The 12,674-nt window shown below is 37.6% G+C and overlaps 1 protein-coding gene across 3 annotated transcripts in view; it reads left to right on the top strand.

Moving 5' to 3' along the window:
* LOC111507951 (uncharacterized) overlaps positions 1–12,674 on the top strand; it is a 353,913-nt gene that overhangs the window by 243,431 nt on the left and 97,808 nt on the right. For all 3 annotated transcript variants that reach the window (XM_074178365.1, XM_074178366.1, XM_074178367.1), the window contains 2 exons: positions 1,296–1,428; positions 10,988–11,144. In XM_074178365.1, the coding sequence (XP_074034466.1) occupies positions 1,296–1,428; positions 10,988–11,144 (290 nt within the window). The remainder of the gene's footprint in view (positions 1–1,295; positions 1,429–10,987; positions 11,145–12,674) is intronic.

The following is a 12,674-nucleotide window of genomic DNA, read 5'->3' as shown; positions in this document are numbered from 1 at the left end:
ATTCTGGAAGTAGACGATTCCGCGGAGGATTGTAAACTGAGATTAGTCTATGACGACCTCTTCTCAGTTGGAGCTCAACGCCCACGGCTTCCGTGCCATGTAACTGATCCGAGTCAATGCCGAATTGTACGTGAGGAAGATTACGTTTGACAAAAATGCCAACTCCTTCTCCAGCACGTCCAACGCGTTCTCTTTGGTAAAAACGGTAGTTTGGAATACCAAAAGGTTCATTGTGCAGGTGTGTTTCCTGCACTAGTGCAACATCGATGTTTTGTTGTATTAGAAAATTCTCAAAATCTAATTTCTTGTTTCAAATACTGTTGGCATTCCAAAATACAACCTTGAGAGAATTAGGCATTGTTGGTTGTCTAGCCATTAACAGATATCAGTTAGCACGTTGGTGTTCACCGTAAACATCTTTTCGAGTACGGGGAACTGAACGAAGAGTTTCTTCATCTAGACCAGACCGGAACAGATGTCACTAACCTTCGACGGGTGGGGACTACTGGGCGCCTCGGTCGGCCTGGCGTAGGTGTTACCGCTCTTGGCCGCTCCTGCGTAGCTCATTCCCGGGCGTGTGCCAGATGCTCCGGCAGGATGCTTTCCAGGTGTGGGTGCACTTCGGAGAGCATTTGAAGCTACTTTGATCCTCCTGCGAACCCTGGGGAACTCAGGACAACCGCGGTTTGCAGTATACACAGCCTTGCAATTATTGCACTTGGCCGGATCTGCTCGTGGCTTCTTGCACTCACCTGAAAGGTGTCTGCCGGCGCATTTGACGCAAATGGGAAAAGCTAGGCAGTTCCGTTGGCTATGCCCGAACCGCTGACATCGGTGACACTGCCCTACCAATGTTTTTTGGTACTAGGGCTCAACCTTAACTTTAACGTTAAGGAGATCCCGGATGTCATAAATATGCTTCTGATTTTGGTTCACTTGAACCAAAACCAGGGGGAGCGGTCCATTTTCTTGCATCATCCTGGTGACGGATGATGGTTGGAAACCTTTTTCAACCAAGGCGTCCTCGATGTCAACGTTCTCCAGATGTTCCGAGACTCCTCTGAAGAGGGCTCTGATTTGCTTGTCTTCAGGTAAGGTATACGTGTTATGTTGAATTTTTTCCCTTACCAATAGTTTGGACATACTCCTGTAGTCCTCGGCCGAATAAGGCTGAACCTAAAGCATTGAATATACTTTACAGTAATAATAAAATCGATTTGTACAACAACTTTATTCTCGCTTTGATATAAAATGCGACACAAAACGTTTTTAACAAGATGCCATTACAATTTCAGAGAAATACAAACAGTTCCAACAATTTTAAAGGATCTCAGTGATATCCGTTGTTGTGATGGAGATTCGGCGACCCTTGAATGCCAGTTCAGTGCAACACCTCCTCCCGATATCCGCTGGGAAAGGTCAGGAAAGGTAAGTAACGTTAAATATCTTTGATTAAGACAATTTCAGCGAAATATGGCGAACTAATTGAAATACCATCAGAATATTTCGATCACAGTCGTTTTTATTCACATTGCTAATCAACTTAAAAAGCAGTTTGAATACTTATAGTATAAGGTTGTTTCAAATGTTTTGTCCATTTTTATGAATCTACTTCAAACTGTAATATCTCAGTGAATACGTATTCAATTCAATCGAAATAAGTGCCATTTGATTCAGTGCACTTTCACCAACGTAGCCTGAGTCGATTAATTTCGTCAGCATTAAAATTGTGTACTCGGAATTTGATGGAGTCGACGAAGGCCATTTTTGCCTTATCCTGATTTGCGAGGGTTCTTCTGGTGAAAAAGTTATGGAACTGCTTGGTCGGTTGGCAAAAGATCTGGAGAGTATGGTGGGTGTGGCAGAACTTCGACGCTCAATTCATCTGATTTTAGGAAGACGGGGGGTCGGGCGTTGTCTTGGAGCAGGATTGGACCGCTTCTATTGACCAGTGCCTGCCGCTGCTGACGCCATTTTTGATACATTCCGTCGGTTTCCCCACAATGTATAGTGAATCACACAAGCCACTGACCACTATACAGTAACCATGGTCTTTTTTGTAAGATTTTCACTTTTGGGAAGTGCCTAGGTGGCTCATCGGTGTCCAATTACTGTCCTGAACATCTCCTCTTGTAGAGGATCCACTTTCCATTACACGTGACGATCCGTGGGTCACCCAATTTTCGAGATGTTTCACCTCTCTAGGTCAAAAATTTCTTCAGATCTCGAATGATATAAACATTTCTTGCCTACTTGCCTACGAAGATGTGCACCAATATGTCTTAAAACAATCATGTCGCTAGAATTGCAAAGGCTGCTTTTCAAAAGCTTGGAACACTGATCCAAACTTGAAAACTCTACACACCTCAGCAAATTTGATTCTTTATAATGCTCAGATCAGACTTTTTATTGAGTATTGTTCACATGTACGGACACCCTCCCCTGAAGCTGCTAGATTACAAACATTACTTGTAGCCTTGACAGTCTGGAGCATAGAAGAAAGGTTATAGATTTGTCTATCTTTCATAGCTACTGTCATATGAGATGTTCAAGTGACTTGGCACATTTGATTCCACCAAGAGCGGTACATATCAGAAATACGCGACGGACTGTTGCTGCTCATCGCTTTGAGGTTCAACTCAGTACACCTCGAACTTCACTGTCAATGAACTCTTCTATTTGGAGAACTGCCTTTATGTGGAGTAAACTTCCAGAGAACGTTTTCCCAAATGAATTTATTCTCCAGCGATTCAAATCCAACGTAAATCGCTACTTTCGCACAGGCACCACTCAGAGTGTTTTAAGGATTTTCCTGTAGTGCTTGTGTTTTGTCCTTAAAAAAATATACAACTGGAGTTCGAGCATCTGATGAAGAAAAGTGACAAATGACAAGTTTTCTGTCGTCAGCAAAGCAAAATATCGAATTTTTGGTATTTTTCAATAGGTCGTTGATGTAGAATAGGAATACTTTTGGAGGCAATATGTATCCGTGAAAAACACCACGTTAGATGTATCTGAAAATAGTTTTTAATGTTTTCTGATAATCGCGAGACATACATTCTTGTGATGATGAACATCACATAAATATCAAATAAATATATTTATGACTGAGATTGCAGTATGACATAGGACCAATAGAACCATATAGAAATCAGAGATACAGTGTGATGCGAAAAAATAACATTGATAGAATTGGCCAATATTTTCTTGCCCAGTAATTGTTGGTTTCCATAAATTCATTGGAAGTATATCGCACACAACTGTCAGTACTGATAAATTAATAAATTTATGACAGAGCAGAGATAAGAAAATTCTCCATTAATTAGAGGAACTGGATACTTATATCATCTCAAAATGTGTGAGATGTCGTGTCAGTTAATATTTTATTAACACTATGTTTCAAAGTGAAATATTTGTGTGTTGAATAGTGTGTTACAATTCGTTTTTCCTGTTACAAGAATTTGAAGGTAAACTGTACTAACTATTTAAGGTAATCTGTACTAACTATATAATGTCTGTGGACGGCAAACTGCACTTTTTTTATCACAATAAACATCAATGCATTACCTTCATTGCACGTTACATTAATTCATTGAAGCATTTTATTATTTTGGTGAAATTTTGTGGAACAAAAAGAAATGTGTCTTTCATTACAAATCTATCAAGAATAAAAAGTCTGATAGTGAAATTTTTACTGGAACGAAATCTAACCTGTTACCTGATCTCGTCTACAAGCGATTAGTTGATAGTAATGTCTGGTTGAACAAGACACTAAAAAATACCAAATGTCTCAAGAACATACCGATCGGTATTGAAATTAGTCAATTAGTGAATTAGTTTTACTTATCTAATCCAAATTATATTATAGACAGAAAATTTGTTATCCGATTTAAAAAGTCATCAGTGAGTAGAGAACAATATTATAAGCGAGAAACATAGGTTGCATTTTATATTCAATGAAGTAAGAGATCCTTACGAAAATTAAAATAATGTAAACGAGATTATCAAAAGTTTGCTTATAAATGACGAATATTTGGAGTGCGGTCGAGAGAATCGCTAGCACGATCAAGACAAGTGGAGTAATAATAAAATAATAGTAATAATAAGCTTATTATTACCAATTATTAGCATGTTATACATCAAACGGTAATAGAAATGAAAAAAAATATTGAGCAACTACGGAGTATCAAGTAGATTGCTTTGTAAAATTCATTTGAAGTCGTTTTTAATATAAATAATAAATTAGCCTAGATAATTCTTCATGAATTTCTCTGGAGAAAAAACATTATTGTTTGAATCATACCAACACATTGTAATGTTCTGATGAAATTTGTGCCGATGGAAAGTGATAAAAGTGTATGTCTACAGTCTATTGTAGAGTATAGATTTTCGAATTTGAGTGGAAAATTCGATTTCTCACACATTAACCAGAAATCTAAGTCTACCTTGAATCATTTATAGACTTATTATTGATTGCGTACATTTTTTTACAAACATATCTATTGGTATTCCATTGTTTAAATTCTGGTCCTTATCTCCTTTGCATCACTCAAAAATCGAAAATTTTAAAAATAATTAGTAGAAAATGTATAAATAATGAAAAATCTTATTTGTTTCTTTCGTACCAACAATCGGTGATGTTTCCTATCATATTTTTGTTTGAGAAAACAGGAGCCCTGTTATAGTGTCTTTCAAAAAAAAACAGTGGAAACAGGACCTGTAGTGGTTGTAAATTAACTTCCAACAATGCATGAGTGGGGAACCAAGCTGTTAATATGAGAACATAGGCTTTCACGGTCTTATGCCTCCTGAGAACATCATCGATATCAAGCCATCTTTCCATCTTTCAAAAATTCAAAAATTCACACTCAACTATTCGGGTCTCTATGCCACTGTGGATATTGTTTCGATATTGTTTCGAAATGTTCATCAAAAATTTCCACTCGAATGAATAATTTATAGGTTGAGTTGAAGAGAATCCTAGCTGGTAGAAGGTGGTCGAATGAAACCTGAAGTAATACACGTTTCGTCTACTACTGCAGCAAATATCATCAGTGGTATGTGCGTTGACTGCACGGACGAGAATTATATTTCGATACGTCAGGAACGACTGACTGACGAGCTACATTTTCATTTTCATCTTTAATTTCAGAGGGTAGTAGGGCGACGGTGTGGTATCTATACAAATGTTTCCTCCTGATTGGTTCGCAGTGTCATTAGGTTGTTCTGATTGGTCCACGATATTGACAGGTATACTACTGGCGAGAAATCGATTGGAGGTGTATTCTAGTCCATTTCTGTACTTCATTACTTGTTTGCGTACTTGAAGGTAGTGTCCGGTACTCAAGAAGACAACCGACCAAGTGTCTTCAGTTCATTCAGGTTGGAGCCCAGCTCCTTTACCCTTCTAGCTGATTTTTGTCGAAGAAGGACAAATGGGTTCATGACTGAGGGGATGTTGGCGGATATCAGTACCGCCCTTCACGGGGTACCCCTACCTGGCTGGGGTGTGGGGATGAAACATATATTCATCTATTAACGGGGGACATGAGGGCCTCATTCGACAGAGTGTCGGGGCCTTCTATATCGGGAGGGGTCGTCTACAGCCTAATATATAGCTTCCCTAACTCAAGAAGACAAAAAATGGAATAGACTACATATATGATCGACATCCCACCAGTAGCACACCTATCAACAACGTGGATCAATCAGAAACAGTGTGGAGCAATCAGAACGATCCAGCAAAAGTTTGGACCAATTAAGAGTGAGCATTTGCATGGACACCTCGCCATCTCCTCCCTGCCCATTATCACCTCTACCACCCTCTGAAATTATAGATACTCTCTGACTCCCAGTCAACGCACTGATGATATTCGCTCCAGAAGCAGACGAAAAGTTTGGTACTTCAGGTTCTATTCGACCATGGCCTACCAGCGCAAATTTTTGTTATCTTCAACTGAGCTGTGAATTTTAGAATCTCAGCAGTCATTCGCCTGTCGACTTTTGATTGAATAGGTTAGGTTAGGTAAGGTCAGAAGTGTTTAAAACTTTTTCGACTCTCCACCGCAACCCGAATAGGTATACTCTTCTTCGGTATTTGTGACTCCTCTCGTCACACCCTAAGCGAGGATAGACAATACTTCAATATATTCGAATGGCATTTGAGCCATCAAAATTATTTTTATAGTATCATTCAAATTTCAAATTCGGTTTGAAAATTCAATTTACTCAACTATCCGAAAACTGCTTGCTTATTTGAATATTTCTTCAGAATCTTGCGTTCCCGCAAATTCAGATACATTTATAAAAATATTCGACGACATATACTTGTCGACAGTTCCTGGATCCAAATCTTCTGAAACGCTGGATATGTTCTGTTTATATTTTAGATATCTCCACAAAAAATCAAGGAGTGATAATCTAGTAACCATAGGATCCACACAATACCTCTTACCCATCATGCTTTGCTTGTTTGTTATCATTTGACCATTTTATTTTCTGTGGCATCGAGAGAAGAGGCAAGCAGGGATATCAGCAGTGATATCAGCAACGAACGATCGCTGAGAGTTCGAAATATAATGAAAAGAGAAATGTAAATTTCTATGTTTTTTACCACTTTTATTTGTAACTAACGTTACTGCAGTTTCGTCCTATATGGACTTTTTTAAACTTAAACAATAAACTCTTTAGTTAGTTTATGGACATTTTCAAACTTAAACAATAAACTCTTTAGTTAGTTTATTGTTTAAGTTTGAAAATGTCCATATAGGACGAGAGTGCAGTAACGTTAGTTACAAATAAAAGTGGTAAAAAACATAGAAATTTTAATTTCTCTTTTCATCATGATCTCCTACCACATAATAACGGCTACATCCATCAATTTATTCGAGATATAACTTTCGTTTTCGCAGTCAACCACTGATGATGTCTGCCACGGTAGCAGATGAAACGTTCGGTACTTCAGGTTTCATTCGATCACGGCCTACTAACCCGAATTTTGTTCTCTCTAATCGTGATTTCCGCTGTGAAAGCCTATGTTCTTATAGGGAATGTTTGTTTGAATGTGATTGACAATGTTTCTGGGTGAAAGTTTCAACTTCATACGTCCTTTATCTGAAGAGATATAAACAGATTTGAAATCAATTGAATCTGCATCTTACCTGCATCGAACTATATTTATGCACAAGTTGATAATAATAATCTGGTTTTTTCACTTTTTTGAGACCCTTCAAAAGCGTTCGATACTGTTTCTTCCAAATTTCTATTGAAAAAATTACTAGTAATGGGCTTTCCCAATAATGTGTTATGTTGGATAGAATCGTACATGGAAAACCGTAGTTTGGTGGTTAAATATAATGGTGTTCCAAAAGGATCTGTTCTGGGTCCATTGTTATTCTTGACTTTTATCAATGACTTGCCTGAATCAATATTAGATTGTCACATAACAATGTACGCTGACGATACTACAATCACGGTTTCTGGAAAAAACGCGAATGAATTATCAATGAAAATTAATTTAGTTATTGACGAATTCAGTAGTTGGTGTCAACGTAACAAACTGATTTTAAATAAATCTGAGTCAGTGTTAATGAAAACATTTGTTAGGAGGGATTTCTGTTGTAATTTGGTCACTTTAAATGACATAAATATATGAAAAGAAGTTTATTTTCTTGGAACTATTTTAGATGAGAATCTCACCTGGAGAAGTCACATACAAAAAGTGTGCAGTAAACTCAATTCAGCTTATTACTCAATCAAACAGTTAAAACATTGTTTAGGTAGGTTTGGTTTACTAAATGTTTACTTTGCGAATGCATACTCCCACATCAGTTTCATCATAATGACTTGGGGATGTGCGAAGAAATTTTCTAGAGTTTTCATCTCTCAGAAACGACTGATAAGATTGATATTCAACCTGGGGTACCAAGAAAATTGTAAACCCGTTTTCAAAAGAGAACGCTTGTTGACTACACCCGCAATATATATAACGAAATGTGTCATTTTTGTGCACAGGAACCTTGACTTGTACATAACGAATTTGAGCATTCACGGTCGTGATACTCGCCATGCTACTGCTTTGAGGGTCCCTTCGCATACGAGTGGTTACATAAAAAAAATCTCCATTATATAATGTCATAAATTTTTATAACAGACTGCCACTTTCTATAAAGAGGTTAAATTCTGCAAATTTGTTCAGTATGAAAGTTAAAAACTTATTACTGGACAAATGTTACTACAGTCATAAGGAATATTTGGAGGATTCTTTCACAGAAGAATAATAAGATATATAATCGTTCTGAGTTTTCACTTGCTGTTTTGCTTTATTTTATATGTAAGTATATATGTGTGTATATTTGGGTGATCAGCAGTATTTTATATGTCTATATGTACCTATACCTTTGTATATGCAAATATTAATTTTTATTTAAGCTTTGATTTCATTATTTTATTCATGCGTACTGTTCTTTGTTTTACCTAATTAATCATTAACCTACCATATATACGCTATGTATCACAAACGGTGAATAAATATCATTATTATGAAAAAAAAATTGAATTGAAGTGAAATGATTATTCAAATTATCAAAAATCTTAAAAGAATCTGACCGAAATATTCGGATGAGTTGAAACAAAATTAATATCAACAATGAGAACAAATTTGAAGAATGAAAAAGAAAATATGGAAGTAAGTACGCTAATACGTGAAGAAAAAAAAATTGTGTGACCTCAGCGCTATAACTTCTCCACTCCCCGCTGTCTTTTTTGGTTCATGTTTCAGTGCAATGCAGATCGCTTTCTTACTTTATTAGAAGTTTCCATGTTTTTTTTTTTCAAACATTGCATTTTTCCCAAACTCTTTCAAACTGCTATTCCTTCCTGTGAATTATCTCCCAGTGAATAAATGGACCACTTTATGTGGTATGATGAATCAAAACATAATTTGCTATTTTATTTCCATTGTGTGTTTTTCTTATCGAAAATAAGGAACATTTCTATGGTCCACTCACACAATGAAACTAAGACAGTACTGAAAGACATCGGAATACCTTTCTGAGATCATCTATGAAATCATGGCAACCATCGCAACTTTGTTCTTCCATATGACACCCACGGAAAATTTCCACGGTGTTTTATCCTCCATGTCAGTGTGAATATTTTCACATGTTATTTTTCATACAGCGTGTCCTAGAATTTAGTTTATACGCGATATTTCCGTCAGCTTTAAGGGATGTTAAAATACCCTCCTGAGAAAGAACAGCATCGTCATCAAGCTAATTATCTTTCAAAAAATTATTTTCAACTTCAGTTATCAAAATGACAATTTCGAAAAATTCACACTCCTGAGTCTCCCTGTCACTGTTGATATTGTCATAATGAACCACTGTCATAATTTTCATAAAAAAGTTTCCACTCGAATTAATAATAACCTCGTCGGCAACAGAAAGCATTCGGAGTTACAAAAAAGTCAGACATCCATAATGAATCCAATGTCAGTTCATCTAAGCTAGTACAGATGACACATATGTTCTGGCTAAGAATATATCACAGACAATCTTGAAGAAATTATCGCAAAGCAGCTCCAATATATAGTGAACGTTTTCCTCATCGTCATCTGCCATTGCACGTCACTTTTCTTAAAGCGGAACAAAAATTTGTAGTACTGCTCAAAGCTTCCGAACTTAGGTAAATAATTATCGCGCGCCTCAAATGATAATCCAGATATTCTACAGATGTTGAAATAATGAAAGCAGATTTCATAAAAATCATGTTGTCAACATACTCAACGCCCACCTCAGATAGAAGAAACATCAAATAAAATGAGTGTTGACTTTTGGTGTGGACTTCAAAAATGGATATTTCATTGCCGCATATCTTCAAACAGGGATTTTAACCACGACATTTACATTTCCTGCTGAATACTTTGTTCGAACTATCATAACATATCCGTCTATCTGAACGACCAATTATGATATGGGACCAACAGAGTGCCTCCCCATAATTCGCACATGGTTACCCAACTTCTCAATGATGCATAATCTCAGAGATGTATAGGAAACAGAGATCCAATGCGTTGGCCAGTCCGTTTCTCTGATATGGGTCCACCGAATTTTTTCTAGGGAATTAACAAATAAAAATGTATACCAAGTACCTTCAGAAGAATAGAAAGATTTGTACGACAGAATCTGTCGCTGAAAGATATCGCATCTTTGTATCTACAATGACAGGAATACTCAAGTGAGGTACCTAAAGTTGGGAGTAGTTCCTCAGAAACTTACGGAACCGCAGAAGGGCCACATATTTTTATTACCTGTTTTTTGGAAATTATGACTTTGAATATCGAAATATCGACTTTTATCTCGAAATTTCGACTTTTTAATCTCAAAATTTCGACATTTATCTCGAAATTTCGACTTTAATCTCGAAATTTCGACTTTAATCTCGTAATTTCGAAATGACGACTTCAAACTCGAAATTTCGAGATCAAAGTCGAAATTTCGAAATAATAAAAGTATGTGGCTCTTCTGCGCTTCCGTACAAACGTCATTCTGAGGTCTTTTAAGACCGCGTTTGTTTCATTACAAATAACAGAGATAGGTATCGCTTGTTAACTGAATTCTGGGACACCTTCTATAATCAATTCGAAGAAATGGAATACTCTTTGAAATGAGATGAAAATCAAGTATTTACAGTTGATCAGCAAATGAATCCCAATGTGCTTCGTCACTCATTTAATTCATTTTTGCTTGATGACATGAAACAACAACTACGCTTTGTTCCACTAATGAGTCATTGAAAATTCGCCGTCGAAAGATCGGTCTCGTTTTATTGATTGTCTTCGATAGGGGCCGTCGATTGTTATCAATCAATCAGCGATCCATTCGACTTTCTTCATCGCCGCGCAGGTGTAATTCAAACATGAAAATAGTAGTAGAACGAACAGGTTACTTGTTACATACATATACTTGATGTATTCTCTTATTTGCAGCTGATCCACTTAGGAGGTGATTTCAATGCCGACTTCGATGGCGAAACTGCCAGATTGTCCATAAGTCAAGTCTACCCTGAAGACGAAGGAGAATATACTTGCGTGGCGTATAATGAACTAGGAAAAGCTGTCACATCCGCCTGTCTCATTGTCGATCGTGAGTATTCTTTTTTGACCTATTGAAAACTTACGACTATGTATTGATATCTAGTTAGCTTAGATCGATTCTACTGATAAATAATACAGCAACGAGTAATAACTTTGAAATATCAGTGTAAAGTTTCATGTTGAAAAGTCCAACCAGAAGTGCACAATACACATTGATCGAAGAATGTCGGTCGAAATAGTGAAAATTCAAAAATTTGGTGCATGGAACCATCATTAGGTACCACTGTTTGAAGGGGTTAAGAGGTGAACAGAATCACTAAGATATGCTCAGTAACCTTAATAATCAATGCAATTCGAAGTGGCATTGAAAAATTAGGGGGCAACTTTCAAAAGCGATTTCTTTCTTCATTCCTTTAGAAGTTTCCCACATTTTTTGTTTAAAGATGGAGATTAGTTTAGGTTGAATCAAGAGAGAGTGGGTCAATTCGACCCTCCACCGCAACCCGTAAGGGTTTATAGTGGCTCACACCTACTCAAACTCGAGCAAATAATCCCAGCTTCTCAACGAGGCTGACTAGTTTTTATGGTGAGTGATCTTTCAGCTCAGATGGTGAAAGTGCGGCTCTGACGAACTCTGAAAACCTGATTCGGTCCGCAGCGGGCACAAAGTATGTGCTCAGATGTGTCATCATTTTCCAAACAGAGGAGACACACACAGTCTTCCGACAGTTCGAGTCTCTGCATATGAAGATCCAGACCACAGTGACCTTTGAGAAGGCCTGTTAGACATCGTAGCTCATCCCTACTATAATCCAACAACTGTATGGTTTCAAACTTTGAAGGGTGAATGAATGACTTGGAGTGAGCCAATCGTGGAAGATTTTGGCAGGAGTTCATAAATCTTCTTGCCACCAAGGTGTTCAATATTTGTTTGGCAAAACCTAAAGCGATGCCAATGACAGGTTCTGGTCCGATGAAGCTGCTTGCAGCATCCTCCTTTGCAATGGAGTCACCAGCCTCATTGCCTTCCAGGCCATTATAGCCTGGAATCCAGGCCAGAGGCAATTTGTTGAGTCTTCCTATTGAGGAAAGTCATTTTTGGCAATTTGCTACCAATTTACACGTTGCTCGGTAGGAGCCAAGAGCTTTCAACGCCTCTGTCCTGGGTCTACGACTGAAAACACCTGCACCAGAACCTGAAGTTGTTTTTGATTCATCAGTGAACCAACAACTATTTGCTCCTTATATTTTCTTCTCCCAGAAAATCCAGTCCTCTCTACTCGGGTACAGTACTGTACAAGGCAGTTCGTAGTTGACAGTTGGAGACATAATGTCAGAGGTCAATCCCAGAATGCTGTGACTTCCAGTGTCCACCAGAATACTACTATTCTCTGCATCAGATTGATTTGTGCAATGGTAATGTGCACAAATCTATATAGGGTCCATTTAGCCTCTCTCTCCAGAAAAATGTGGAGAGGAGGTAGATCTAGAAAGTTCCCAATGGCTGCTTACGGTGTGACACCATAGCCTGTCTCTGTAAGCCAGATTCTTTCGCCTGTGCCGTTTTCTTTAAAGCCAG

The sequence above is a fragment of the Leptinotarsa decemlineata genome, unplaced genomic scaffold, assembly GCF_025532065.1.
Source record: "Leptinotarsa decemlineata unplaced genomic scaffold, Ldec_3_MD MMD2_tig00003736_RagTag_RagTag, whole genome shotgun sequence".
Classification (NCBI taxonomy): Eukaryota; Metazoa; Arthropoda; class Insecta; order Coleoptera; family Chrysomelidae; genus Leptinotarsa; species Leptinotarsa decemlineata.
Note: the sequence above shows the minus strand (reverse complement) of the source record. Positions and strands in the feature narration are given on the sequence as shown.